Raw genomic sequence first — 26,280 nt, forward strand, 5'->3', positions numbered from 1 at the left:
TATTTCAACAATTTAAATCAGATTTAGGATCTGCTAAAGAAACAAAAATCACAGGCCTCAAAATGGGCTGAGTACAGTATTTGCTTTTGTTTCTGGTGTCAATCATGAGAGGATTATTTTCTTAAGGGAAAATATCTTCTTAACCCAAACTATTGGCAATTGAGAAAGTATTTCATTAAGATTGGGACAGAAGGGCAATGTGCTTGTGCTGCTCGGCAGGGGTGTTTCTGGCATTTTGTGGGGGACAGTCTCTTGTCGGGGAAGGCTTGAGTGCCCCAGCCCTGCCCACCGGTTGCCAGCAGTGCCCCCTAAACACTGTGACAACCAAAACTGCACAACCAAAACATCTCCAAGGCCTGCAGCCAAGGACCACTTAAGATAAACAGGACTCGCTGTTAGTTTAAAAAGAAATATTCTCCAAAGCAAACCTTCTAAGTAACTCCTTTCTATGAACGAACCTGGCCATCCTCACCTCGCCAGACATCCTGAAGTGTTAAGACTGTTGTCAACCCTCCCAAAAGAACCAAGTCACCAAACCTGTCCTGTCCTCTTTCATCTAACAGAAAACGGCTTCAGGCTTTTGAGGCCCCAAGTCCCTGGGGAGAATGCCTGAGTGTGTCCTGTCCCCAACAGTTTTGTTGGGGGGGGAGGGGGGCAGGGTGAGGCTGTCTCTTTTCCAGTGGTTGACATTTTAATATGGTATTAAGTTGAGGTGAAAAAATGATACTTTTCTTGCTGATTCTCATTTTTAAAAAGCTGGGAAAAGGGGCAATAAAGTGGCCTCCTGGCCCTCCGTTACTAATCTGTCGTCTCATGCCACAGAGGAAGATCCAGCTGGCGGTGCTGACTCAGGCTCACAATCAAAGCTCCAATGGCAGAGAGTTCTCTCCAGCCCCAATTTATGGACAGACATAACCCTCATCCTGCACTGAAGCGCGGAGTTCCAGTTTGCAGCGGGGTTCCAGTCTGCGTGCCTGCAGGTTAGCTGCAGAACTGGGCGTGGATGCCCCGCCGGACAGGCCCCGTGGGGTGTGGCCGCTCTCCGTCTACAGCTGTCACGTAGCTAAAATGTCCTTCCATACTCTTCAGTGTATGTTTAAGTTAGAGCAGGGACCACTGTCATATAAAGACATCTCAGGCCGGTTATGTGCTTTGACAGGTGTGGAAAATGACCAGATTTCAATAAATGTTCAACAGTTACTTAACCTGTCTCCCAGTGCTCGTCCGATAGTGCAAATTACGGCCTCCTTGTGTGCGTTTCAAAGGTAAAGGAGCCTGGTGGGTGTTCGGTGGCTCCCATCCTACTGGGAAACTTTCTGGAGGCGGGCCAGCCAACCCCATGGAGGGCGAAGACACCCCCATTCCGCGTAGGTCACCTCTAGGGTCCGCCCAAGGACCCCTGAGCCCCATGAAGCCTCGCTGGCAGGACTGCACCGACAATCTGAGAAGGGGCTTCCCACCCAGCCCGGCAGGGACATCCCCGGCTGCACCCCGCCTTTCATGTGCCCGCCACCGTGGCGCCAGGCTCATCCCACACGACATCTTAACCGAAAAAGACAACGCAGAGCACGAAAGGAAGCATGTGAATAAGCAGAACCGGCAGCCCGTGAGCGCTGACACGCACGGCTTTCCAACCCCAGGGATGCGGCAGAGAATGGAAATAGGTCAGAGCAGGCTATTCTTGTGGAACCAAGACCACTGCCAGGCCGGAGGAGTCCCTCCGTGGCTGGAGTGTGAGTCAATGCCGTGTGTGTGTTTTTCAAATAAGAATTTGTGATAGAAAACTGAAATGTGCACAGTCGATGACGTGCTAGAAGAATACAGAAAGGAAAAAAAACGTTCCTTTTACAGATGTGATTATAGTAGTTCGTTAGCTTCATTACTGCCCTCGCATATCAGATCAAGTGTCCTGGCTGCATGGTTTTTAATATGTAATTCTTTTATTATTCTGTAAAAGGTAACAAAATACACAGAACAAAACTTTCCCTTTTTTTTTTAACTAAAGGTACAAACCCATATTATCGCTTATATATAAATACTATACTCTATAGCTGATCATTAATTAGGTGTGTAAGTCCAACAGTGTAGCCCTGGTAAAAAAAAAAACAAAAAACACAAAAAACAAAAAAATCAAGAAAAGTTTATCCAAGAGTGCAGTGTCCTCCTGTGTTGTTTCTCCTGAATGAGCCCAGGACTTTGTTGGCTGAAGACAGGACGGAGGAAATCACTGTGTGTGCACAGGTGTGTAAAGGAGTGCTTTTGACTGTTCTTAAAATAATTTTCACCCCTCAAAGAAACATAAATATACAAAGAGGCATCCTTCATAGAAATCAAGTACAAGTCAATCAATTTGAGCTCATTTCAAATACAGAAAAAAAGTATGGCACAGAATATAAGCCACGATGTGGTTTTAATTATACTGAATCGCGCATCACACATGCCAGCATGGAGTTTGTCATCCAGACTTTACAGGCATCTTTCTTTAATTCAACCAGCCCTGCTCCAAGCATAAGACAGGAAGTGATTCGATAATAATAATAATAATAAAAATCAGGCCTGTTTGGCACTATGATACAGATGGGAAAAATAAACCAGGGAAGCTCCCACTGGTCCCAGCCCCAGAATATTCCCACTGAAATAACTACTCTCTTTTTAAAGGAACTGGAGTACAAAGAGGGGTCTAGACTTAGAGAACTACAAACACGAGTTTTAGAGTCTGAGCGTGACGCTGGGCGGAGCAGCAGAGCGCAGGCGCTGAGGCCCCGCCCGGCCCCTTCCAGGCCAGGCCTTCACATGGCCTCGAACTCGTCGATGCGCTGCTTGGTGTTGCCCTGCCGGATCTGCCGCAGCGTCTTGTACTTGTCCCGGCCTTGCCTCATGTTCTCATTGTGGATGATGTCGTTGTGGGTCCTCTTGTTCTCATCCCTGGCCTGGGACAGCTCATTGGACAGAGTCTGCAACACCAAGCGGCACCGGGTCAGGCCCCACCCTTTCCACCCGCCTGGCGGCTCATTCCGTCGCCCTAAGGGCCACCTGCTCCCGCGGGAAGCTAAGGACACAGGGGAGCGCTAGGGCGGAGCCCCCGTAGCCCGCCCCCGCCTCTCACCATCAGCTGCCGCTGCACACGCTCGTTCTTCTCGGCCTCGGTGATCCGCTTCTCCTCGTTGCGGTCGTCCAGGATGCCCTCGCTGGACAGCTCGGCGCTGTAGCCCGAGTTCTCCGTGCCCTCCTCCTGCAGGTTGTCCTGGACGTGGTAGCCCACCGGCTCGTACGCGGGGGGCGGGGGCGGGGGTGCCGTCATCACCAGGTGCAGCTCCTCCTTGGTCTTCACCAGGTCATCCTGGGCTTCTCTGGCCTTCAGAGACAAACCAGCTGACAGGTGAGGGCTTCTCATGCAGAACCTCGTGTTGTGTTTGGGCCATGTTCAGAATCACCTCTTCTTTACGAAGGAGGCCCATTCTCCCCGCTAGGAAGGACTATGCCCCTCTGTTGTCCCCTCCTCCCCCTTTCCCGTGGCAGGCTGCATGTAGCACAGACCGGAAGAGGTGGTCACATGTGTCTGATCAGCAGTGTCCCCTGCAGGGTCTCACCAGCCTCTGAGGTCAGGGCCTCACAGTAGTTACCAAGCATGCTCAGGACACAAGAAACTGATGCCAGGGCCTTGATATTTTTCTAGTATCATAAAATTTGTTTCTCTCTATAATCCTAGTAAATGCTCATTGTACTTATTTGGGGGGGGGGGGGAGGGGGAGGAAAAAAAATTTCCAGCCACTAGAAAGAACCGTGCTCACGTTCTGGTGTGTGGTCTCACCCCCTTTCCTGGGTGGCTGTCCCGCTCAAGCACTGTCTTGCCCTTCACGCCTCATCCTTCCAGTAGCTTTCAGGGGTACGCACAACTCAACGTCGCCCGCCTCACGGCCACCCCGACCCCACAGACGGGCTTAGTTTGTCCCTGTTTTGTAACCAACTTTTCTCAATACTTTATAATAAGCACTTTCTCCAAAAACACAAGGACTGGATCTTTTGCAGGGAACTCCGGCTGGGGATGGGAGATGGGGGCTAGGGGTGGGGTGGAGACCGGTGAGGGGGAGGTGCCTGACATCCCCAGAAGGGGTTGCCGTGGAGGGAAAGCATGGGAAAAGCCGGGCAGGAGGGCTGGGGAGAGGAACCCCGCCTCCTCACTCACACAGCTTGGCCGAGGTCTGTGCTCTGAACCACACCCAAAGCTTTCCGGGTGGACAGACAGGCCCTCTGGGTGGACGCTAGGGAGGAACACATCTCACTATCTCACTATCTCGGCCCCAGCTTGTTAAAGCTCTCCGCGGGTCCTCAGGGTACGATTCCCCACCTGCAGTTAAGGAATCCAGGCCACCTGCCCGGGTCACACAGCAAATGAGGGGCAGGGCTGGGACTCTGCCCCAGTTTGGAGACCTCCCCCGTCCAGATCTTTCCTCGGTGCCACGCTGCAGAGACCAGCGGTCAGGACCGGGCTTGTTCCAGGCCCTGTGGCCCTTTGCTGGGGGCACCCACATAAGCCGATTGAAAGCTGGTTCCTGACGGGGGCGGCCCGGTGGGGCTGAACACTTCGGGTTGGCCGGAGCAGAGCGGGACGAAGTGAACAGAGAGGTTCTTTGTTCTCTGCTCCCCTAGTAGTGCAGGGTGGCCACTGTGGCCAAGCCCATTCCCACGGAGATTTCTGTCTAGGACCTGCGACCAGGATCCGCAGGGCGCTGGGAAACGTCTCTGAGGCTTTCGATGCGACGTGCCAGCCTGGCCCAAGCCGCAGCCCCCGCCCGCCACGAGGGGGCGCCCCGCCCGCCACTCACCCTGTGCTGCCACTCCTCCACCTCGTCCTCCTTGCGCCTGCGCGCCTCCTCCAGGAGCGCGATCTTGGCGGTGTACTCCGCGAGCTCCGCGGCCTGCACGGAGCGAGCTGCAGTGAGTTCCCGACGCTTTCCAGAGTCCATTTGTGAACGGACGGCCTCCCTCGCAGCGCCGCATCCCTCACGCCTCCTCCCAGCGGGCAGAGTGTCCTTCGCCGGCCCCCAGCACGGCCCCTCCCCGCCCCTCCCCACCGGCCACGGGACAGCCCCAAGCAGATCAGTTTACAGCCCAGACAGAAATCATTGTTAAGGCAGGTGTCACTTTTTCGGTCCCCGGAGGCTGCCTCTCCATAATTCAGCACCGTGAGACCCCGGGGGCTCCTACCAGCTGCTCCTGGCTCTTTATCTGATCCACCGCCTGCTTCTCCAGCTCCTCCTTGGAGCGCAGCGCGGCCATGCGCTCGGCCTCCAGCCGCTCGGCCTCCTCCTGCGCGCGCTTCCTCTCCTCCTCCAGCTGCAGGGCCCGCTGAATCTGGTCGGACAGCTCTGAGGGGCACAGAACCACGGCCGCTCACGGCTCCGCCAGGCACTCGGAGGCCAGCCCGAAACGCCCAGCCCGGGGGATGGGCCGGGGTCACGGCCGGGCAGCATGGCAAACGCTACAGGGTAGTGGCCCGAGTTTCAGGGTGACAGGGCCTGCTGCACTGACATTGCCAGGGGAGCACCCTGCTTCCCTCCCACTGTGTTTACAGGACACACGAAGGCTGGGCCTGGGTTCTAGTGTATGGCGGGGAGGGGACAGAGCCCGGTGCCCATAGTGGCCAGCTCTGAGACCTCGGAACGATCCACTCCTACAAGCGAAACCTTTACCATGCTCTTAAGGAAAATGGGACGACTCAGCATTCACTTCCTGGGGCTGAGAAAAATTCTAAAAGCTAGTGATGCACGTGAAGCATTGAGCACAGCTGGTGCTGACGTCCGGGACTGTTTTCTCATCCGATGACTTTTTCCTGTCTCTCTCCAAGTCTCTATCCTGGGGGCTGTGTTTTAAACCGAGACGGACATTCTTCCTGGGGGTGTGTGTGCTGCTGTCCGCCTGTCCCTCTGTGAAAGGTCCTCCGGGACATAAAACCCGAGGCGTGCACCCACCTTTCTCGGCCTTCTTGGTCTTCAGCTCGTAATCCTGCAGCCGGAGCATCAGCTCCTCCTTCTCCCGCATCATCTGCTCCTTCTCTCTCTCCACGGTCTCTCTCCTTTTCTTCTCCGTTTCCAGCTGCTGCCTGTTACGGGGAGGGCGAGAGGTGGCACAGGAAGCTCTAGACTCTGCAGGCATGTGTGCTGTCAACACTTCCACGGTCGGCCATCCCAGCGAGACACCCCGGCCGCAACCGGCCCCGGAGCCAGCCTGTCACCAGCCCCAGCAATCTGAAGGAGCAGCTGCTTCTTGGTCACCTGCTGTCCCCCAGTGCCCAGTTGCAACTAAGGAAGTGAGGTGGCAGCACTGACCCAGCTCCCCGGAGCACTCCCGCCCTGGGCTCTGCCACCGCCCAGCCCACAGCGGGGCAAGCTCTGTGGGCCACTCCTGCACGGCTACTAGGTTGTGTCCCATGGGCGGGCAGGGCTGTCCCGGAGCCAGGGCCGCGCTCCCGCTGGCCTGCACCCCGCTCACCGCTCCAGCTGCTTCTGGTGCTTCTCCTCCCGGGCCTGCGCCTTCATCTGCTGCACCTCGATGGTGTCGGGCTTCCTGCGGCGCATGTACAGCTCGTGGTTCCCCATGCAGAGCTGCAGGATCCGCTTGTTGATGCGCAGGCGAGGCGCATAGAACACGAAGTCCTGCAGAACAGAACGGCGCTGCTGACTCGGGCGCCTGGCTGCCACCCGGCTCCACCAGGTCCTAGGCTCTTTTCTAAAAGGCCTAATGTGGCAGACAGCAGGGGGCCAGAAGGGGCCCTCTGGATAAAGCCACTGACTCCAAGTGACAACGAGATGCCAGAAATGCAAGTTCTCAGTGCCGTGGGACGTGTATGCTCAGGAACGAGCAGAGGGAGGGTGTGCTGTCTGACCGCGTGCGGGTGTGCACGTGCTGGACTGCAAAGCTGCTCCATGGTGCGGGGTCTCACGGCCCCTGGAGCCCAGTACCCCCGAGTCCCAGTGTTGCCTGACCCTCAGGTTAACGTCGCTTGTCCTCTCCAGCCCACAGCCACACCCCTGATTCTGGGGCTGCCACGACTTCTACTTGAGCGTGCCGTCTCCTCCGCCTCAAACTGCTGCCTCCCACACTGCTACCAGCACGTCCCTCGGGTCTCTGCTGGATCTCCAACGCCATCCTGTAGCTAGCTCCAGGACCAGGCACAAATGCCGTGGCCTAGTCCACGTGAAAGCCAATCCACTCTGGCCCCGACCTGCCCCTTGCTCACCTAAACTGTGCTCCTTCATACCTGTGAGCATTCCCCAGTCAGTCAGCCCCTCCTCTTTGGAATGTCATGTAAAATCCCACCTACCCGAGGACAGTGGCACTGCTATGGGACAACGTTAAAGCATCGCCACATGCCTTTTCTGTGACCCCGTCCACCTCCCGTGGTTGACCAGCACTTCTTTTGTGTCCCCTGCACTCGACGCTGATGTCAGCCACGGTGTTGCTGGCAGCCCACTCTGCTGACTCGTCTTGTCTCTCTCTCTCTCTCTCTCTCTCTCCCACTAGACAGTCAGTTCCCAGGACAGCAGGACCATGTTCATTCACCTCTCCAGTTACAGCACCAAACCAAACCACTCAGTGTTAGTGGTGCTCAATCGACACCCGCCGGGTGACTGACAGTTCATGCAGCACTGCTACGTCCAAGCCCCATGACCTCGAGCAAGTCCCTGAGCCTTAGCTTCTTCGACAGTACAACAGGGGTGACGGCCACCTAATGAGGTTGCTTGATGATTAAATCATATCATGTTTGTAAGGGCTCAGACTGTTTCTGGCATGATGAAAGTTGGCTGGGCAGAGTGCTCACTCAGAGACCACTGGTTGCCTTAGGAACCGGCTAGCAGAGAAACCTTAAAGAGAAACAGCCTCCAAGAACTTTATGACTAGTGACTACAGAACTTTATGACTAGTGACTACAGAAGTCCACCACACAGATGACACAGCTTGCCTCCTCGCTCCCTGCTACCGCTGTGCTTAGGGGGAAGGGGAATATGGCTTAGAAACTCTTGCTACAGTGATTTAAAAATGCGTGTCTGCTTCCTCTTCCTTTTTTCCTTTCTCGTCTCAGCAACAGGACCCTCGGCCTCCAGATTCTGACCACTGGACCAGGGAAAGTGTGGCTGAAACCAAGAAACGGGGCCGCACGTTCCACAGCAACTTCCGGAACCTAAAGGAACATGCCAGGCAGGCTAATCAACCCGCCCAAGAAGGAGTTACTCGGCTTCCTGGTCTTTGCAACTGTTCCAGAAACACCAGGGAGAGGGTGGTGTCGGGCGAGGGGGGGGGCTCCCCTGAGGGCTTCACACAGTGTTATTAAGTCATCGGGTTTCCGGGGAGGTGTCTGCACAGCTGGGAGAAACAGGTCATTTTATTACCCACCTGTCTCTTGTTTCACAAGAGAAAACACTCGTATGTTTTGGTTGTATGGGCAGACGCGCGACTCAGGTCTTGCTGTGGCTCCTGAGTCCTGGACTGGCAAAGCAACGCTGGTTGGCACCAACTTCTCTTTAGAAAGTTTAAAAAATCAGGGGACGGAACTGCGGGGAGCTTCCTCTCCTGGCCCCCAGTGTCCCGGGGACAGGCCCTGCGCCGGGAATACGAGAGCTCTGAGCCTCGTGCCTGCTCTTTGAGGGGAGGTAATTATTAAAAATTTCTAAATGCTGATCTCCAGCCAATGCCCCCCTAATGCAAAACCACGACACTGACGAGACCTGGGACAGACCCTCTAAACTCTGATGGAGAAAGAACGTCTTAAAAATGAAAACCCTAGGCACAAGGAAAGTTCAAGGACACGAATCCAAACGCAGTCTTTAGAGTGGTTGAGAAGTGAACCAGGGGACCTCCAGGCTGCTCCCCCACTGGGCCCCATCAGCCCAGGGCGGGGTGGGAGGCGGCCAAAGGTCATGGTTAAAGAAGCTGAGCATGGTTAACGGGTCGGTCACACCGTCAAATGCCAAGTTTCATTTCTTCGACATTTGCAAAGGTGTTACAGAGGTGCCTGAGAGCCTTCTGCTTGTTCCATGAGGCCACAAGGACAAAAAGGCCCTTTTCTAAGGGGAGACAGCAGGACTCAGCCCCTCACAGGGCCACCTGGGCAGGCTTCAAACATTTATGGTATTTAAGGCCCCAGACTGCAGTCCGTAAGCTGGCAGGGAGCAGGGATGGCTCTGTAAGGGAAGCTCCTGGCCCCGGGGAGCAGGTGGTGAGTGCACGGGAGAAACTGGGGGAGACTCTGCCTTGCCAGCCTTGGCTCACCCTTGGGGGCTTTTCTGTCTCCCAGGGAAAAGTTTAAACTTGGAAATGCGATTTTCTGCTGCTGCAGGTGTAAAGACAAGCTGGGCATGCCAGCGCGGAGAGAAGCTGCAAAGCAGCCCTGTGAGGTGTGGAAGGTACAGGGACTGGGTTCCTTGCCAGCTCCTCATGTCCCAAGATGGGGAGCCTGAGCAACCCAAAAATCTGAAGCAGTCACCCTGTCCCCATCTTGTGTCCCCTTTAAATGGCAGAGGGGATGGCCGATCTGCTACTGTATCATCGCTCTAGTGTTAAATTTACTGCCAGGAAGCACATTACTTGTTTTATTTGTTTCATCCACCTCTCCCACTGGAACGAGGATGTCACGAGGGCTGGGCGCCCCGAGTGCACTGTGCACCGACTCTAGAATGGTGCTCGACAAGAAGCCAGCCTTTTCTCTCCTGGTTTTTCCTTTTTTTTCTTTTAAGTGATGGCTTCACATAGAACTACTGTATATATACTAAGAGTAGACTTGGCTAATCCAACCAAATGCATTCTAATTGCCTCCGCTTGGGATTTTGATTCGGAAATATTGGCAGCTTTTCAAAAGCTAACCTTATGCCAAATTTTTTTAAAACAATCCTTAAACAGTGTAGTCCAGAATTCCTGTTGGTCAGTCCCATTAAAAAAAAAGGTTCTGAAAAATTAGCACCGTCTCCCTGAGGAGACAGCAGCCTACGCAGAGACTTCAGGGTCTTCTCGTCTCCCCAACGTCCCAATGCCATGCCCAGGTAACGCGCCACACGCTGACCCCGGCTTGTGGTGCTGCTCATTAATGTGCCCTGTTATCACGGAGCTCAAGGGTCTGTATTTTAAATAACTGTGCGGCTGCCCATGGAGTAGGAGTCGAGAGCTTGCAAAGAGCAGGAAACATTTTCAACAGAAAGAAAACACTTTCACAAACAGTGTTGAGACCTCTGGTCTTCACTTATACGGGACTAAGCCATGCGCAGGGAGGAGTAGCTGGACAGTAAAGCCACATGCTGTTTCCCCCTGGCATTAACCATTGCCAGGCGGTGCCCAAGCCCAGCGAGGGCTCCCAGACGTCCGGCCCACAGCACAGCCCACGCTCGCCTCTCTCAGCCTAACACTGTAACTAAGGAACGAGAATTACACAAGACACAAAGTCCTTTCCAATCTATAATTTTGGTAAAATTCAGAACAGACTCTAAGGAAAGTAACAGAATTTCTTCAAGCGGTGATGTTTTTTAAGAACCAGATTTCTGATTAGAAAACACTCCTCACCAGTCCACCACACCACAGTGTGTACGTATGTCTTAAATATTCTGAGCAGAATAAACCACAAAACCAAATTTCCATAATGCAGTGGTCTCTGCGGCCGTTAGCTCACATTCAGTATTCTTTAAATTCCAGGATGTGACGTCTCATTTCCAACTAAGTCCTCCCAGGATGACCGCCTGTCGGTCTCATGTTTGTGAGAGGACCAGTGTGACTGTACCACCACCGTGAAGTTGCTTGTGTAAAGACCACCTGAGGGGCACAGGGCAGTCTGCAAAGGGCTGAGGCCACTGTCTGCATGACAGAAGCAGGTGAGGTACAGATGGATCTTGGGGGACAGCAATGCTCCAGACACGAATCTGACTTTTCCTGCTAGGCACAAGTTGCAAGGAAAGCTCTGGAAGTCAAAAGCTGGCCCTCGAGGCTTGCAGCAATCATTGCCACACTCCAGGCGGGACCGGAGATGCTGCTGTGAGCCCCACACCACACACACGTACACTCTGGGAGGCTAGCCAGTTTTCCACCTGGATACGAACATTTCACAAGCCCAGAAATGCTTATCATTTGGCAAAGGTCAATGACTCAGAGCTGCCCTTTTCTTCATAAGGAATGAAGACATTTGAAAACTTAGGTGGCAGTCAGCTAGCTTTTGACAGACACCTGGCCTCCATGATAACCTCCCACTGCAGCGGTCAGTCACATGGCTCATGTCTCGCTGTATATTGACCCTCAAGGTAACCTGTTGGCAATCCTGCCCACCCCCCTGCCCCAACACACGCATGAGTAATCACCAGCTCTTTGTCACTTAGGCAGAGAATTCTGATTTGTCCTGAAAACACATTTGACGCTAAGAATAAAAAAGTCACCCCCCACGTATAATCCACATGAACTTACAGGGGACTTCTTGTCGATGGGCTTAATGACAAATTTTTTGTCATTGAAAGAGATGTTCCTGATTTCACTCCACGGGAAGCCAATCTTTGGGGTCAACCTGAGGTTAAAAAAGTGGATGGTTAGAAATGCTTGGCTGAGAGGTTTGCAAATCTAGTCTTAGTACTTTTAGTTCGATTTTAAAAAAGTATAAAGCTAGCTCAGGAAGCATAATATATAATATACATCATTACGAAATAACCTCTACCTATTCTAGGTGAGTCAGGTGGCTGCTTGTAAGGTTCATTCAAGCTGTAGAAAACCTTAATGTTACATTAGACTTTCTCTGTTTCAGATACCATTCTAGAAGTAACACAGATCCTCAAACTGCCAAAGACACTGTCATCAAAACCAGTCCTTTCCCACATGCCATAAAAACTTCCAGTTTAGAGAACAGCATGAGTGTGGAAGAATCTATTGCCTTCCAACACATTTAAATAAAAACTGATGGGCAATGAAGGTCTTGCTATGACAACACAGGCCAAGTCATGGCAGTGAGGGGTGGCCTCTGAAGGCCAAGAGAGAGCATCTAAACCCAACAGAGGGCTCTTTTGGGACACAGCGGTCACATACACCTGGAGGGATGTCGGGGCACTGGCCAGGCGGTGGTTTTGCATGTCGGATCTTTTCGGCACACATCCCTTCCTACAGCCCTGCCCCACGGATTCACCAGTGCCTGCGGAAATGCATCTGGCCACCATGTGTCACAGCTCTCAAGCCAACGTGCAGAGTTTGCTGTGCTATTTCAGCTTCGTATATGGGATAAAGAATTTTTAAAGAGGTAATTTTGTTTACAGGTCCCTGAGCACCAAAAGGAACTCAAGATATCTCCTGGTCCTGCCAATGGCTTCAGCCTACGTCCTTCCATGTGGCTGTGACATCGGGCAGGCATGTGCTGTTTCGGAGTATTGACCTCCAGCCCACAAGAGCAAAACGCTGGAATGACAGGAGCCCAGCGACTGCTGCTCAGTTCTCAGCTGTACAGTCAACACTGTGGGTCAGATTTCGAGCTCCCAAACCGCTAACGAGGCAAGGGTCTACTCCCCAGCTCCTAGCTTTATGCAGGTCTCTCAAAACAGTTTCTGATCCGAGACAGCTCAGACCTTCAGGCTGGACAGGCATCTTTCTTTCAAGAGTTGGGCATCCTGTCACCATGGCCTCCGGCCTTCTGCTTTCTGGTGTGTCTGGAAAGTTTGTCTTTTAAGACTGAGTGCTCATAACAATGGAAAGCCACTCACAGGCATGAGTGCAGTATCGATGACGAGGCCTAAACACGGAAATTATGACTCACATCTGAGTTAAAAAACCTCCTTTAATTCTTGACCACAGTTAGAAAATTAAAGTCTACAAGGATTTCTTTCTCTCTTTAAGAATTCACATTTAGAACATGAATAAAGAACCCACAGAGAAGATTTCTAAAGATTTATATCATGGGTCTGTCCCTGTGTAGGCCGCATGTTAAAAAAAAAAAAAAATGAGACTCTTGAACAACAGGGACCAGAGCTCTTTGAAGAAAGAGCCGATTCCAGGCCTGGAGCAGGGAAAGTATAGGGCGATCCTGGAATATTTTGAAATAACAGGTAAAGTGCTCAAAAAATAATGGGGTCATATCGAAAGGGCACAGGAACGAACTTGAATGGGTTCGTAAAGGCAAATCTCAAACAATTTGAGCAACAAAATAATAACAGTATGACATTATAGCCCACGGAATAAAACAAATATCCACGAGTCCATATTAATAGAAATAACTAAATAAAGAAATGGAAACATTGGCCCCTTACGGTAGAATCCCAATTAATACATGTAAAAGAGATAATTAAGAGTCTCATGCTCTACCGACTGAGCTAGCCGGGTGCGTCGAAAAGGAATAATTACAAACAAAAAACAAAAAAAACTCCATTTCTCAAATACCAGAGTAATAATCGTTTCATGCAAGACTCATCAAGAGATGCTAGACGGATGAAAGGATAAGAAACAGGACATTTACAGAGTTTCAAAGTACCTCCCCGAAACACGCATTAATTAGGAGGAGAAGGGCAGGAACTCCGCAGGGGCCTGGCAGACACCACCTTCACCAGTGATCAGAGTTAACGCCGCCTGTCGTGAGATATTCCGACGTCACGTGCCACCTTGCAGGGCCCTGGAAGGGCATGACGTCACTTCTGTGGGATCTTTGCCAAAAGTACAAAACTCGAATGTAATCATGAGAAAATAGCCCCAAGCTGAGAGACTTTCTACAAAGCCGATGAATGGTCAGTGCTCTTTGAAAGTGTCAAGGTCCTGACGGACAGACTGTGGACAGATAGAAGGAGACGGGGAAGCATGACGACTGACTGTAGGTGTGATTCCAGGTGGGATCCTGGGGCAGGACATTAACGGACAACTGAGTATAATGGGAATACTGTCTATGGACTGTTAACAGTGCCACATCAATGGCAACTTCCTGATTTTGACACCTGGAATATGGTTACAGGTATTAACGTGTGGGGAAGCTGGGTGAAGGCCATATGGGAATTCTTTGTATTTACTATTTTTGCAACTTTAAAAAGTCTGAAGGAATTTCAAAATGAATGGTTAAAGAATTTTAATTCAGAATACGCCACTGAGGGTGATGATGATGTTCTGATGTTGACAGGAGTTTGGATTTTACAGGCAAATGTGTTTGTCTAAACCCAGCGAGTGAACACTTAAGAACTCTGCATTTCATTGTGTGCAAATGTTGTATCAAAAGAAAATGAATCATACTGAGTTCTAGTAAAGGATATGCATGTTTGGGAAAGTATACAGATGCCTGCAATTTTACTTTGAAATGTGTCTGAAAGAGAAAGCCATAGGATACAGTGATACGCGGATGGCAGAGACGGGACAAAGCCCAAGTGGTAAAATGCTGATGGTAGACTCTCGGCTGCAGGCACACGGGTGTTCACTGTAAAATCCTTTCTGTTTTGCAATTTGTTTTAAATTTTTCATTTAGAAAGTTTGGAAAAGGTCCAGGCAGTGCAATGGGCTGGAGATCACGCCATGCTCCACAGACGGGGCAGAGCAGCCCAGCCTTCGCCCTGAGGCAGTGAGAGGGGCAGAGATGACTCGCTAACCCTCGCTGTCCCTGGGGCGGGCAAGGAAGAGGGGGATGCGACCCCACCGGGGACTCTCGCCCACCGCCTGCTGCACCGCCAGGCGACGCCCCTGGCACATGTCCCAACTCTCTTCTCTGCCAGTCTGAGGCGGACTTTTAAACTTCTTACTAGAGGTGGTCTTACTGGAACCCTTTGCCATAGCAAACTTCTATAAGAATTGACTTGAAAAAATTGTTCCACGTTCAAGTTAGGGTTCCAAAGATCAGAAAGGGGAGAATGGCCTGACGAGCGTGATCCAGCACATCTGGCAGGGCAAACCCACACCAGTCAAGACCACTGCTTCGTGCTCTCCTCCTGCACAGGTAAGCCACTAACGATAAGGCACAAAGACATAACCCTATCCCTCAAAAAGGCCCAAATTAACATATTCTGCCTAATGAGTATAATTTTAGAATAACTGGAAATAGTTTATTTAAAATGGTTGGTCATTTCTAAAGTGAATAAAATGAAAATGTAAATCAAAATATGTGATTTACAACTAAGGAATTTGATGGAAAAGATAGTTAGTTGGCTCTTATTTTGGTCCCCAACTTCTCTACAGCCCTTTCCAGCATCTTCTCCCTGGAAGGGTCGATCACGTGGCCTGCTGGAGCCTGAGCCCACAGCACAGTCAGGGCTTATTGACGGAAGGACCCCAAAACGGAGGGAGCCCCCCCGGAGAGCAAAATGATGCCCTCAGAGGACTGAAGAACTGGGGGGCGGGATCAGGTTTCCCTCGTTTCGTTTTTTGTTGTTCTGTTTTTGGGCTGAGGATGTCACGTATAGCTATAACACAGCTGGCTAATCTGGACTTTCTCCGTTCCCAAGGTGATAACGCCCTTCACAGAGGGTCTGGGTCTGCCGACATCCTCCCTCCCTCCCTCCATTCCTTCTTCTTCTGATCTGCGGGTTTACCGAAAGGAAAAGACAAGTATTTTCATCCTACCCGCTCCCCCTTAACGGTTATGTACACAACGTAAAAGAGACCCCAAAAGACATTTCCCATTCAGAGCATATTTAATACTAAAAAGAATAAGCAGTGTCGTGAAATAAAGATGTAATTATTTGCAGGGTGCACTGAGTCTCTCGTCACCCAGCTCGCGTACTTGATGTACCCCATTTCTCACTGGAACAAGGGTCCGGGAACTTCCAGCGCTCCAACTGTTAGTTCTCAGGTGACAAGTCAACACTCAACACCAGGCAAGGGGTGTCTAGCACTCTTCCAACCTGAGTCACAATCTCCTGCTTATCCTGGAAACCGAGCTGTCAATATTTGTTTAGAAGGAGACGTTGGGCCTATTGATTAAGTGGATATCTGGTCAGTGTTTTTGTTTTTTTTTCCCCCTAATCAAAGAGGGGAGCAGAGAGAGAGGCAGGAAGTGGGGCTGCCCCCAGGCCGCAGTATTTTCTTTGGGGCGAAGACCCCTTTGAGAGAACTGCCAGTTTCACTGATGAATTGGGGTCGGGGGTGCGGGGAGAGAAGGGGAGCAGGAACAGGACTGGAGGAGGAGTGCAGCTCAAATTTTACTTAAAAAAAAAAAAAAGAACAGAACGTTTGCGTGGGTTGGGGGCAGTTACAGGCTGACATCAGCAAGTTCTTGCCTATGGCTGTTTCTTGCAGCTTGAAAAACCTGTTTGGACAGGCCTGGCCATGGCTATGTTACAAAATCTGGTCATTCAAGAAACGAGTTCAAAGAAGAGGCAGTTCCCACATATACACCCCACGAGGCCGCTGTGTTCTCTGTTCTCTGTTCCGTGCATGGCGGTGTTGACCAGCCACCATCCCCCGAATCGGGGGCCTCCGGAAGGACCTCGAACTGGCCTCCCGGCCCCCTCACTTACCCAGACTACTGACGTTTCTCTACAGCACTAGGTCTCACATGCCCAGGGGAGCAAGCCAAGTCTTGAGTAACTCACTTCTAGGTTCTGGAAGAGTTCTCGTGATTCCCTAACAAGCATACTGCGTCACGTCGTGTAACTGGATTTTCCCAATAGACGGCGATTCTCCTCATAGGATCCAAAGCATGCTCCATCCAACCTTAGGCGCCCAGAGCGGGGTTTAAGAGTCTGGGCCAGGCCCCTCCCGAATGCAACGTATCTGTACTTCGGGTTCTGACAAGAACACGTGTGGCCGGGGCTACAGACGGATTCCTTACAGAGTGTCATTTGTCAAAAGGGGTACCACTCCCCTTGTGAACGCCAGAGAGGGTTTTTTTTTTTTAGGGACTCTGGGGTGTGGGGGAGCCATGAGCATGAACACCTGAGAACAGGCGGGATGCATGAGGCAAGGGGAGGGAATGAGGGAGAGCCACGACTTAAAGGAACAGCATGCAGCTGGGAGGGAACGAGGACATGCGGCCTGGCCTGCACTCTGTGCCAGTTCCAGGGGCCCGCGTGCACCCCTTAACTCTGGGCCCCTCTGCCTACACCCGTGGAAGTGGGATCCCAGGCCAAAGGGTTGGCCTCGGCATCAGGCTCGGGCACATCCCTGCCCGGCACCTCCTCAGCCAGAACCGCTGCTGCCCTCTGCCAGGACCTTGAACTTGACGGCCACTACCAGGGCTTGTTTAGGTGGCCCTTTAAGACGGACATTCCAGGGACAATACAGAGTCTCTCTCTCTCCCTTCCAGTCCCAGAAGAGACAGTCCCCTCCTACTGCCGCTTAAATGCAGGTAGCTTCTGACCAGAAGCTAGAATTTAGGCTTCTCCTCGGAGCTGAGGGGATTATCTCAGAAAACTTGCCCTCACTGAGTCCGAGTGATTTTCTGTGTATCTAGCTTCTTGGCAGAAAAAAGGCCTACATGCAGTGTTTGCAACCACAGGGATGGGCACAGGAGGTCAAGGAGAGGCCCGGCCTCCTTGCTCGAACCCTCACCTGGCCTGCTTTATACAGTTTTAGAGCTCACTCAACAGACTGCACCAACAACAGGCAATCAGATACCTCCCGGCAGTTTCAGAGGCTTTAGCTAAATCATCCGCACATAAAGGCTATTGTTTGCAGAATTGCGAGGTCCCTGACAGTACTATAAACATACTTGGTTGGATGGGTACAAAGCCCCAGGTGCCTGGCACTGCCGGGGCTGCCTGGGTGGTCCCTGTGGGTGTGCTGGGGAACGGGGTCTCAATGGAGTGGGGGGCTGTGGTCACAGACCTTCGTGGTCTCCCTGCAGGGCCCTTCAGCACGTGCCACATGCACCAGGTAACATGCCATGTTGACAGGAGAGAAACAATGCACGGCCCATGTGGCCACATCACAGCTGGAAAGCCCTTCGAGATTCACACACTGGGCCAGGAAGTGGCCAGATAAAGACTTCGAAAGTAACCCACGTGCACACTTGCCGTTTCTCCATTGTTTCCAGGCCCCATACCCCACCCGCTAGAGATAATCACAAAGTTCAACTCACTTGTCGTCCTTCTCATAAATATTTAGTCCGAGGGCATCCACTCCGAGCCACAGGTCTGTTCCTTTCTTATTTTTTATCTCAAAATAGTTGATGCCGTACATTTCCAGGTCCTGGGCAATCTTCAGATACTCCAGCATCGCGCTGTCTCTAGTTGGGGAGAACACACGTGGGCATCACGGTTAGCGCGCACGAGCCTCGGCAGCTGACGCACCGCCGGCATCTGAAACGTACGGCCGACCACACAGGGCGGGCCAGCGGCTGTGTGCTCCCGCCACGGGGCCGTGCACACCTGTACCCCAGGCTGTCCTGGGCACTGACCACCGATGGACTGCACCCGTTCTCCAGGAACTGAACTGATTCACAGTGGTTTCCTTGGACCTAGGTTTTCCTCTTACGTCTCACTGCCAGGCCCGAGCTCCCTTTCTCTCTCGCTCACGTAGGGCCCCCAGGGGATCCCGTTGCCCCCCAGGAGCAGCCAGGGCTTCGCTTCGAGTTACTTCTTTCCACACAAGAAGCTTGGCTCGGACAGGAGACTCAAAAGACATGTCTCTGAAAAGCCCAAACTGCAGATGAGCTTCCAGGGCTGGGACGACGCACAGGGTGAGTGACTGCCGAGGCCTGAGATGAGGGTGATAGGACCACAGGGACTCTGGCCGCTACTTATACTTCATGCCAAGTGTTTTTCACCTGGGATCAATTTTTTCCATTTAAACACACTTTTGAAGGCAATGGGCCTACAGATAACGAACCAACCAGCATCTCTGTGACAGAGAAAGGAGTAACTCTGATGGCTCGTGACCCCTTGACTAAATGAAGTTTTAGACATAAGAGGGAGAGGGTTTAGGGCCTGAAGTCTTCTTACCTCGGGCAAGAACACCCGGCTTTACTGAAGAAAAAGCCTCCCTTGCAGCTCGTTACCTCTCACTGCTCTGCCAGACACGGAGACTGGCCTTGAGGACCCTAACTGCAATCACAGAGACCAGAGCCGCCCAGCCAGCACTCACTTGAGCATCCCGCGGTGCTCGGCGTGCCACACCTGGATCCGGTCCTCCCACTGATCCCTGCTGAGCTTGTGCTGGTCCATGACTCTGGAATGCAAAGGAAGAGCGCATAACACCGTCACCCTAAAGGGCTGAGAGGTGAGTGACAGCCCTGCCCACCCTCATGTAAACCTTGACTTTTCAAATAAAACCACCATGAAGTGCTTTTGCTTCTGCTCCCGAATGGGTACCATTTCTACTTACGGTGACTCACAACCTGGAAGATTTAGAACCTGGGGCAAGACACAACTCAGTCTTGTTGGAAAATTTTTTAAAAAGGTTTTTTATTTTAGGAGGCCTCTTCTTCCAAAAGAGGTTAAATTTACGTGATCGCGTAGTGCCTGCTGACAGCCAGAGCACGTGACCGTGAACACACAGAATAGGAAATGACCAGTGTCCCAGCCCAAGGAGCACTTGGTCTTGACAAAGTCCCTGTGCCCTCTGCCTGCTTCTTTACCATCAGCCGTACCCGGGCCTGGCCACCTGCTCACCTCTGGGGGATCAGGCGCTCGGAGCTGAGGTACCCAGACTTGTGCGTGTCTTTGTTATAGTCCCCAAACTTGGCCTGCACTGCGTACGAGCCGAGGAGCACTGCCGTCTCAGGAGGGCAGTAAATCTCATCGCTGAGAATGCCGTCCTTCACTTGGAGGAAGAAAAGCTTCTGCGTGATGTCCTGGATGAGCTCCTCAGACACGTCTTCAGGGTAGAACTTGGCCCTGAACTTGAACTGGAGAGGATTCTCCTTCCTGACCTCCTGGGCTGACACCTGGACATGACAGAGCCAGACTCTCAGTGTGAGTTCTGAAGACAAAGACCCGCGCTCCCAAACACAGGTTTCTAACTCCTGACTCAAAGGGTCCTTCAGGACAGTTTGCAGAAGACAGTAGTTATTCTGAAAGTCATCTTTTTAACATGTAAATGGGGGGAGGAAAAAAATTAAAAAAAAAGGCCAGATAGAAAGTTCTATTATACTCCCACACTTAGCAGTGGCAACTTATTGACACACTAAGTCACGAGCCCAGCCCTGATTTTCTAGGGACAATGAGATCCATTCCAGAGAACTCGAATTTGGAGACACCTGTCCCGATGACCCGTGAGCCTGGCGTCCGCCCACGTGGCCAGTCTAGCCCTGGACCACAGAGCTCATGCTCAGTAATTCCTCAGCCCCTCCCTCTTTCACACCTCCAACCGCCCTCCCGACTCGCCATGGAACAGGAGAGGAAAGCAGGGATTTGGGAAAAGGAACATTTTTCAAATTGTTTAGAGAAAACACATTTAGCTTACTGCTTTCCTTTATAATTGCTAATGGAATTATCCAGTCTTTGGAGTTGGAAAATAATCTATCCCAGGCTCAAACAAAGCAATAACAGGTTCTTACAAAACAGTGGATGATTCATGGTTTATAAGATTAACAACCTCATTGGAAAAGGAAAAAACAAACTAAGGTCAACTAAAGCTATGCAGTTAACCATCATATGCTCCAATGAGTGAGCAGAAAGGAGAAAAGCCAGGGTCTAATTTCTAACCAATAATATCCCCAGTTACTGGAAACCTGCAAACCTTTTTGATTGTAAAAGTTTTACACAAATAAAAAGGACCTGAAAACAAAAGACAGAGTGAGGTCGTCCAGTTTCAATGTCAACGTCGTGGATCAACATCTAATTAACAACCTGTAAATAGTTAACTTTGATTTACCTTTTTATCAAGTTTCAACCAGGTAGGAAATCCTTTATTATCTACATACTGGAGGCCAAAGTACCACACTTCCCGGAGGCCGATAGTCTTAACGACCTGTGAGAGAGGGACAGAGAGGGGAAGGGAAACAGGCATGAGAAACTGGACGGGCAGCGGCCACCAGCAGCCACTGTCACGGGGCACAGCACGGCTGCCCAGAGAGCAAGCCTCTCCTGCACTGTCGAGTACCTTGTTACTACCACAGGCTATTATTACCCCAAAGCTGTGAACCATTTATTTCTAATATAAATTTGAGCAGATTCACGGCTAACTTTAAATCTTACAAAATCTTAAGACCTTATAAAATCGCACGCCTGTCCTCTGGTGTCTCGTACGCCTTCCTGAGTAAAGACAACCAGGTGTGTGATCGTGAGCACACACAGGACCGGGCAGAACCCAGGGCACACCGGTTCAAGTGCGGGTCTCAGGTGTGAATGTCACCTGTCAGGTGTGCCCACGTGAAAGAGAGGGTGGAAGGTTCCAGCATGAAGCGAAGAAGACCTGGGCCTCCTCCGGCCGGCTGGCCCTGCGTAACAGGGGACACGGGGTCAGCAGTCCAGGAGAGGCGGGAGGCAGATGGTGGAGGAAGCGGGGCGGGCAGTGCTCGGCCTCACGCGTGCGCAGCACGAGGCCTTCTTTCAACCTCCAGAAAGTTGAAATCCTGATACGGGAAGGTAGAATTCAACCGTAGGTCACGGCAAGGACCTCACATTTGAAAATCCTCCACAGTACTAGAAAGTCTCCTGTGGGCCATTACAGAGAGCCCTAAGCCGGTTATTCGTGTGTCTCGGAAACAGAAAAGCAACTTGCTGTGGTCACTGGGAGGACGTCATCAAAACTGAGTCCCAGAGCTTTGCTGTACGGTTTTAAATCCCATGACACACAATGTTAAGCCTCTAAAGAAAAAGGTTATCATTCTTCAAACATATGGCTTCTGTCATATCTAAAGGGAAAGGGGACTGAACACACGAGAAATGATAAAGCAGGTGTCTGGAGTACATGCTTAAAATAAAATCTGGAATTCTGAATAAACTGCTGCTCTGAGCCCGTTTCCACATCTGTTGGGGGACCAGATGCCTGCTGGAGCTCCAGGAGTCTCTCCATTCCACGCCAAGAGCTGATCTGTCCCTCTGTTCCCCTCATTCACCCAGAAAAGGGGAGTAGAAACGCAACCAGGAGACCTCGTGACACGGAAGAAATCTTGGTTCTGACACAGTACTTTACTCCCAAGTCTTTTATGAAACCCAGTGTCTTGTTTTCATGGTGGCTAAGTGTAGAGAAAGCGGATCTGAAGCCCAGATTTTCTATGCCCAATTCTGCTCATTTCTCATTCCCTACAGACCTCACCTCATCATTTGGGTGTAAGACCTCCCTTACCTGACTCTTCAGGTTGTTTCGAAGTTGCACAAAAAAGCCCCACATACAAGGCAACTATCCTCTCTCCAATCTAGGCTTCCCACGTCACGCGCCCAACTGCAGCCGCGGCCTGGGTCTTCGGCAGTTTAGAACGATTTCCTGCCCACTGGACGTCCCTCGCATCCCTGTCTGACCCCTGATTTTCAGGGCCACAGCTCAGATTCCCCTTCCCCATCTGGTAAGATGGGGCCAGCCCCTTCACGGAGCAGGGCAGACTCTAGAACCACGTCATGGTTGGAATCCAGGACCCTCGCTCTCTCGCTCAAAGCCTGTCCCCCTGTGCCCTGATCTGCCACATCTTCACGGTGTGACTCTCCCCTGGATTTCCAGAATGACTGTTCTCAGAGTTTCAAAGGCCTACTTCTACCCTGGTGGCTTCCCCAAAACGACACAACGGAATCAAACAACCTTCCTCTCCACAGTCCATTCTACCCACCAAGCTGCATGTCCTGCTGGGGAAGCCTAACATCACCTTCTCTCCGTCCTAAGCCGAACAAGTGGCCGATGCTCACCAGGGAGCTGGAGCCGAAGCCGGCACCCGTGTGGGTCTATTCCTTTATCTCTGCCTCGGCGGGGTGTTAAGGGGCAGGTTTTAGAAAGGAAAAGATCAAGGTGCGTCTCCTTCATTCGTCTGCTTCGTTAGGTCTCAAGCAACAGCCGGAAAACCCTTTCTGACGTGGGAACAAGGGCGCTAGGTCACACGGCCCAACTTCCTCGCCGCCTCGGTGACTTCAGCAGTGGAAACGAACCACCCACACCGAAAAGGCAAGCGTTAAGTGGGGTCCAGAGGCAGAGGAACCAACCTCTGCTTGGCCCTCGCTAGCTGTGTGACTTTGGGCAATTTGCTTTCTCTCTCTGAGCCTCCATTTCCTCATTTACGACATGCAGATTTGGTCATTTTCCAGGTCTGCTCCAACCCCAGCGTTCTTAGATTACATGGTATTTTTCATTAGGGATACACCAAACTAAGAAAAAAAAAAAAAATTAAACATCAGCTCTGTCAGAGGGCTTTGAGATCCAGGCCCCGTCACGGATGGAGAAGGGAGAGAAAGCGGGGAGACGGAGCACAGAGGGACCCCGAATCCGTCTACTACTCCGTTTCTCCTAACTCTGACCAGCATGGAATCTCCTTTCCTGTCCTGGGCGCTGGCTGACAGTTCCGACAGGAAAGACAGCATGGCAGTGGAGGGTACAGTGAGACCGGGCCTTGGTTGTTCTGTAGCTTCGGGGTTCGGGGGAACGTTTTCTGGGCTGGGGAAGTGTAATACAGTGCTCTACAGGATGGTGGACAGGCGACTAGAGAGCTTCGGAATAATCTGGATGAGGAGCGTGTTAAAACTTGGCACGCTGATTGGATTTCTATGTTTAGTTTTTAAATAACCCGTTTACCGGGCGAGCTCAGGGTCCCTTTGTGTACACCTGCTGATCCCCAGCACCACACTACTGCTGAGCAGCTAATCTAGTATTAGAAAAACACCTGGCTTGAAACCAACACAAACGCCAAACTAGATACAATTATTCGGCATTTAGGGACACCCAACGGTCTGTCAAGATGGTTCCCTGAATCAAGAAGCTGAGATCACTTGTGACGTGTGCAGCCCCTCATCTAGCACACACGCGTGCAGTTAGAGAAGCGTCCGTGGAAATGAAACGCAGGAACGAGGTACCAGGGCAAGCCCCTCACTCTCCCTCTCCACGCCCCCCTCCCTCACTTCCAAAGTAGCAGAGACGAGGGTCTTATGAGAAATAATGGCATCTATATCTTGCAGTGTAAGTACTGCAAACTCTTTAACAGCCTCTTCCCACAATCTCTGAAAAGCAACACGGGAAGGAAATATGGGAGATGGAGGTAAGGGAAGCTAGATGATCAATATATCAAAACTTCACACTAATACAGAGCTTCCCATCTCCGCCTTAGAAATAAGTTGCTCGTGGAGGGCACACACACAAACCAGGGTCTCTGTGACCGAGGGGCACGGTGGCTGCAGGCAGAGCTAACACTAGCACCCAGGTCTCCTGCCCCTTCTGTGTTCTAAGCATTGTGCCACCTGGCACTCAGCTGGCTCCACTCAGCTCACCTCAAGATTATCTTTCAGGAGAAACCTTTAGAATTTCACCCTAAGGTCAGCCCCACCCAGGACAGTAAATGTCTTTATCCTTATTGGGTGAGGCAAAGCCAGGGAATGACCTCAAAACAGTGGCACAGGGACAGCCAGGACTGCTGAGGCGGCGGCGTGCACACCCCATCACCCAGGCACTTCTCCTACGGGCTGCTGCAGAGCTGGCCCAGCGCGTGGGGGACAGGCGGGAGAGCCCACCGACCCCGGCGGGAGCCACCTACAGCTTCTAGAATCTGCTACTATGCGACCTCCCAGCTTTCTAAGTCTGCACCCACTTCAATTTCCGGGTTCGGGGCTAGGAGGCAGGACACCGCCTCTCCTCCCCTGGGAACTCGGCGAGGCAGGCACGGCTCAAGTTACTTGTACATTCACAGCCGGTCCGGTCGCCCTACTGAATTCTTGGCCCCAGAGCAGAATTTACTGAGCCCAGAAAACAGACATCGTTCTCTCTAAAGCTTAGAACGGAGGAATGATCACAGCCTTCCCAGTGATTCGCCGTCCTTGTTGAAAGGCTCTGAGTTCCCCTTCGGGCTGCGTGCACCATGTCCCTCGGTCACAAGAAGAAATCTGCAGGAACGTGGGTGTGCTCCTGGGAGAGGCTCACCCCAGAACTTGTGGCCTGCTTGGTTCCAGTCGGGCCGTGTCCAATCCCTACTGCACCCCGCCCCACAGACCGGATGGCAAGAAGGAACCAGGGTGACCATGGGGACCTCTGTGGGGAGAGGGCGGGGGTGAGGCCAGAGCTCTGGATGCAGCACTGTGCTGATGAAAGGCCCCGACGTCGCCTAAATTCCCTCTCAGGGGGGTGTCTACGACAGCTGAATCCCGTGGCAGGAGAGAAAATCGGTCTGCTCTATAAAGAGAAGCAGGCAGCAGACCAAGGAGTATGCCTAGCGGGCAAAATTATTTGGCTGCTGCAAAAAATTTTTCTAAATGGGAATTCTCTCTCTAAAGATTACAGCAACCAACCTGATCGAAAAGCTGTTTCCCCGTCGTATTCGGCTGGATGGCGAACTCCAGCTCTGCGTCCATGGTGGTAACGCGGACGTTGATCTAGAAAACGAAATAAAACGAATTACACTTAACTGAGAGTTCTTTTCTCTTGATAATCTGAGCCTTCGACATAAACCCAAAACCAATGTGGCGAGAGCCTGTTCCTTTACAACATCCATTCTCATGCTAGACACACACACACACACACACACACACACACCGCGCCCCGCTGATGGTGAGATACCTGACGAGTCTCGGCACATGCCCAAGGTCTGGATTTAAACGCACACCCTCTTCCTTAGTTAAAGTACATTCACACTGAAGTCTGAGCTATTTTTTGACAAAAATACTTTGGTAGCCGTTAGCGTGTTTTCCACACACCATCTCGTACTGACCGTTACAACAGCCCAGTGAGACGGCAGTGGGGAGGGGAGCCTGCTCCCTCAGACCGCAGCGTAAGGGAAGGGAGAGAGAAGCAGCTACATACCAGAATGTTCGCGACATCAGAAAGCCACCGGAATAGTGAAGGGAGAAATGGTTAAATGGCTAAATGCACATCAAAGAGGACAGAATATCACGTAGTAATTTGAAATGGTAATTTCCGTGAAGTAGAAACACGGAAAATTGCTTCGAAAATTAAAAATATCACATGCGAAATGGTATGTACCCTATAAATGAAAATACGTGAGATCGACCTAGACAAAAGATGAAAATAAAATGCAAAAATGGAAGAATTACTAGAACAGCAGGAGAGCGGAGAACGGCAGTGTTGGTGACGAGAGCATTATAAATGTCTGAGGTTGCGACATGCTTGTGTATTTTTCAAAATTTATTTCAAGATAGTTTTCAAATTTATCACTCGAGAAAACCCAGATCTACTTACTAGCGTATGAAAAACACACAAATCTACTTTATATCACTGTCCCAAAGGAAAATACCATGGCCACACAGCAACTGTAATGCTTAATATTAAGAAATGCTT

General features: G+C 51.4%; 2 protein-coding genes across 5 annotated transcripts in view; one reads left to right on the forward strand and one right to left on the reverse strand.

Annotated features, from left to right (window-relative positions):
- Positions 1–1,205, forward strand: part of SYTL3 (synaptotagmin like 3) — a 74,460-nt gene extending 73,255 nt beyond the window's left edge. For all 4 annotated transcript variants that reach the window (XM_039873910.1, XM_039873909.1, XM_039873907.1 and 1 more), the window contains exon 17: positions 823–1,205. In XM_039873910.1, coding sequence (XP_039729844.1) covers positions 823–932 — 110 coding nt within the window. In that variant the 3' untranslated portion in view covers positions 933–1,205. The remainder of the gene's footprint in view (positions 1–822) is intronic.
- A 1,186-nt stretch (positions 1,206–2,391) lies between these two features.
- EZR (ezrin) overlaps positions 2,392–26,280 on the reverse strand; it is a 46,630-nt gene continuing 22,741 nt past the window's right edge. The window contains exons 3-14 of the mRNA XM_039873911.1: positions 25,275–25,358; positions 20,731–20,826; positions 19,527–19,801; positions 19,000–19,083; positions 17,996–18,142; positions 11,440–11,536; positions 6,493–6,656; positions 5,973–6,103; positions 5,209–5,369; positions 4,827–4,919; positions 3,107–3,355; positions 2,392–2,954 (exon numbers count right to left, since the gene is read on the reverse strand). Coding sequence (XP_039729845.1) covers positions 2,790–2,954; positions 3,107–3,355; positions 4,827–4,919; positions 5,209–5,369; positions 5,973–6,103; positions 6,493–6,656; positions 11,440–11,536; positions 17,996–18,142; positions 19,000–19,083; positions 19,527–19,801; positions 20,731–20,826; positions 25,275–25,358 — 1,746 coding nt within the window. The 3' untranslated portion in view covers positions 2,392–2,789. The remainder of the gene's footprint in view (positions 2,955–3,106; positions 3,356–4,826; positions 4,920–5,208; positions 5,370–5,972; positions 6,104–6,492; positions 6,657–11,439; positions 11,537–17,995; positions 18,143–18,999; positions 19,084–19,526; positions 19,802–20,730; positions 20,827–25,274; positions 25,359–26,280) is intronic.

This window comes from Pteropus medius, unplaced genomic scaffold (assembly GCF_902729225.1).
Source record: "Pteropus medius unplaced genomic scaffold, Ma_sr-lr_union100, whole genome shotgun sequence".
Classification (NCBI taxonomy): Eukaryota; Metazoa; Chordata; class Mammalia; order Chiroptera; family Pteropodidae; genus Pteropus; species Pteropus medius.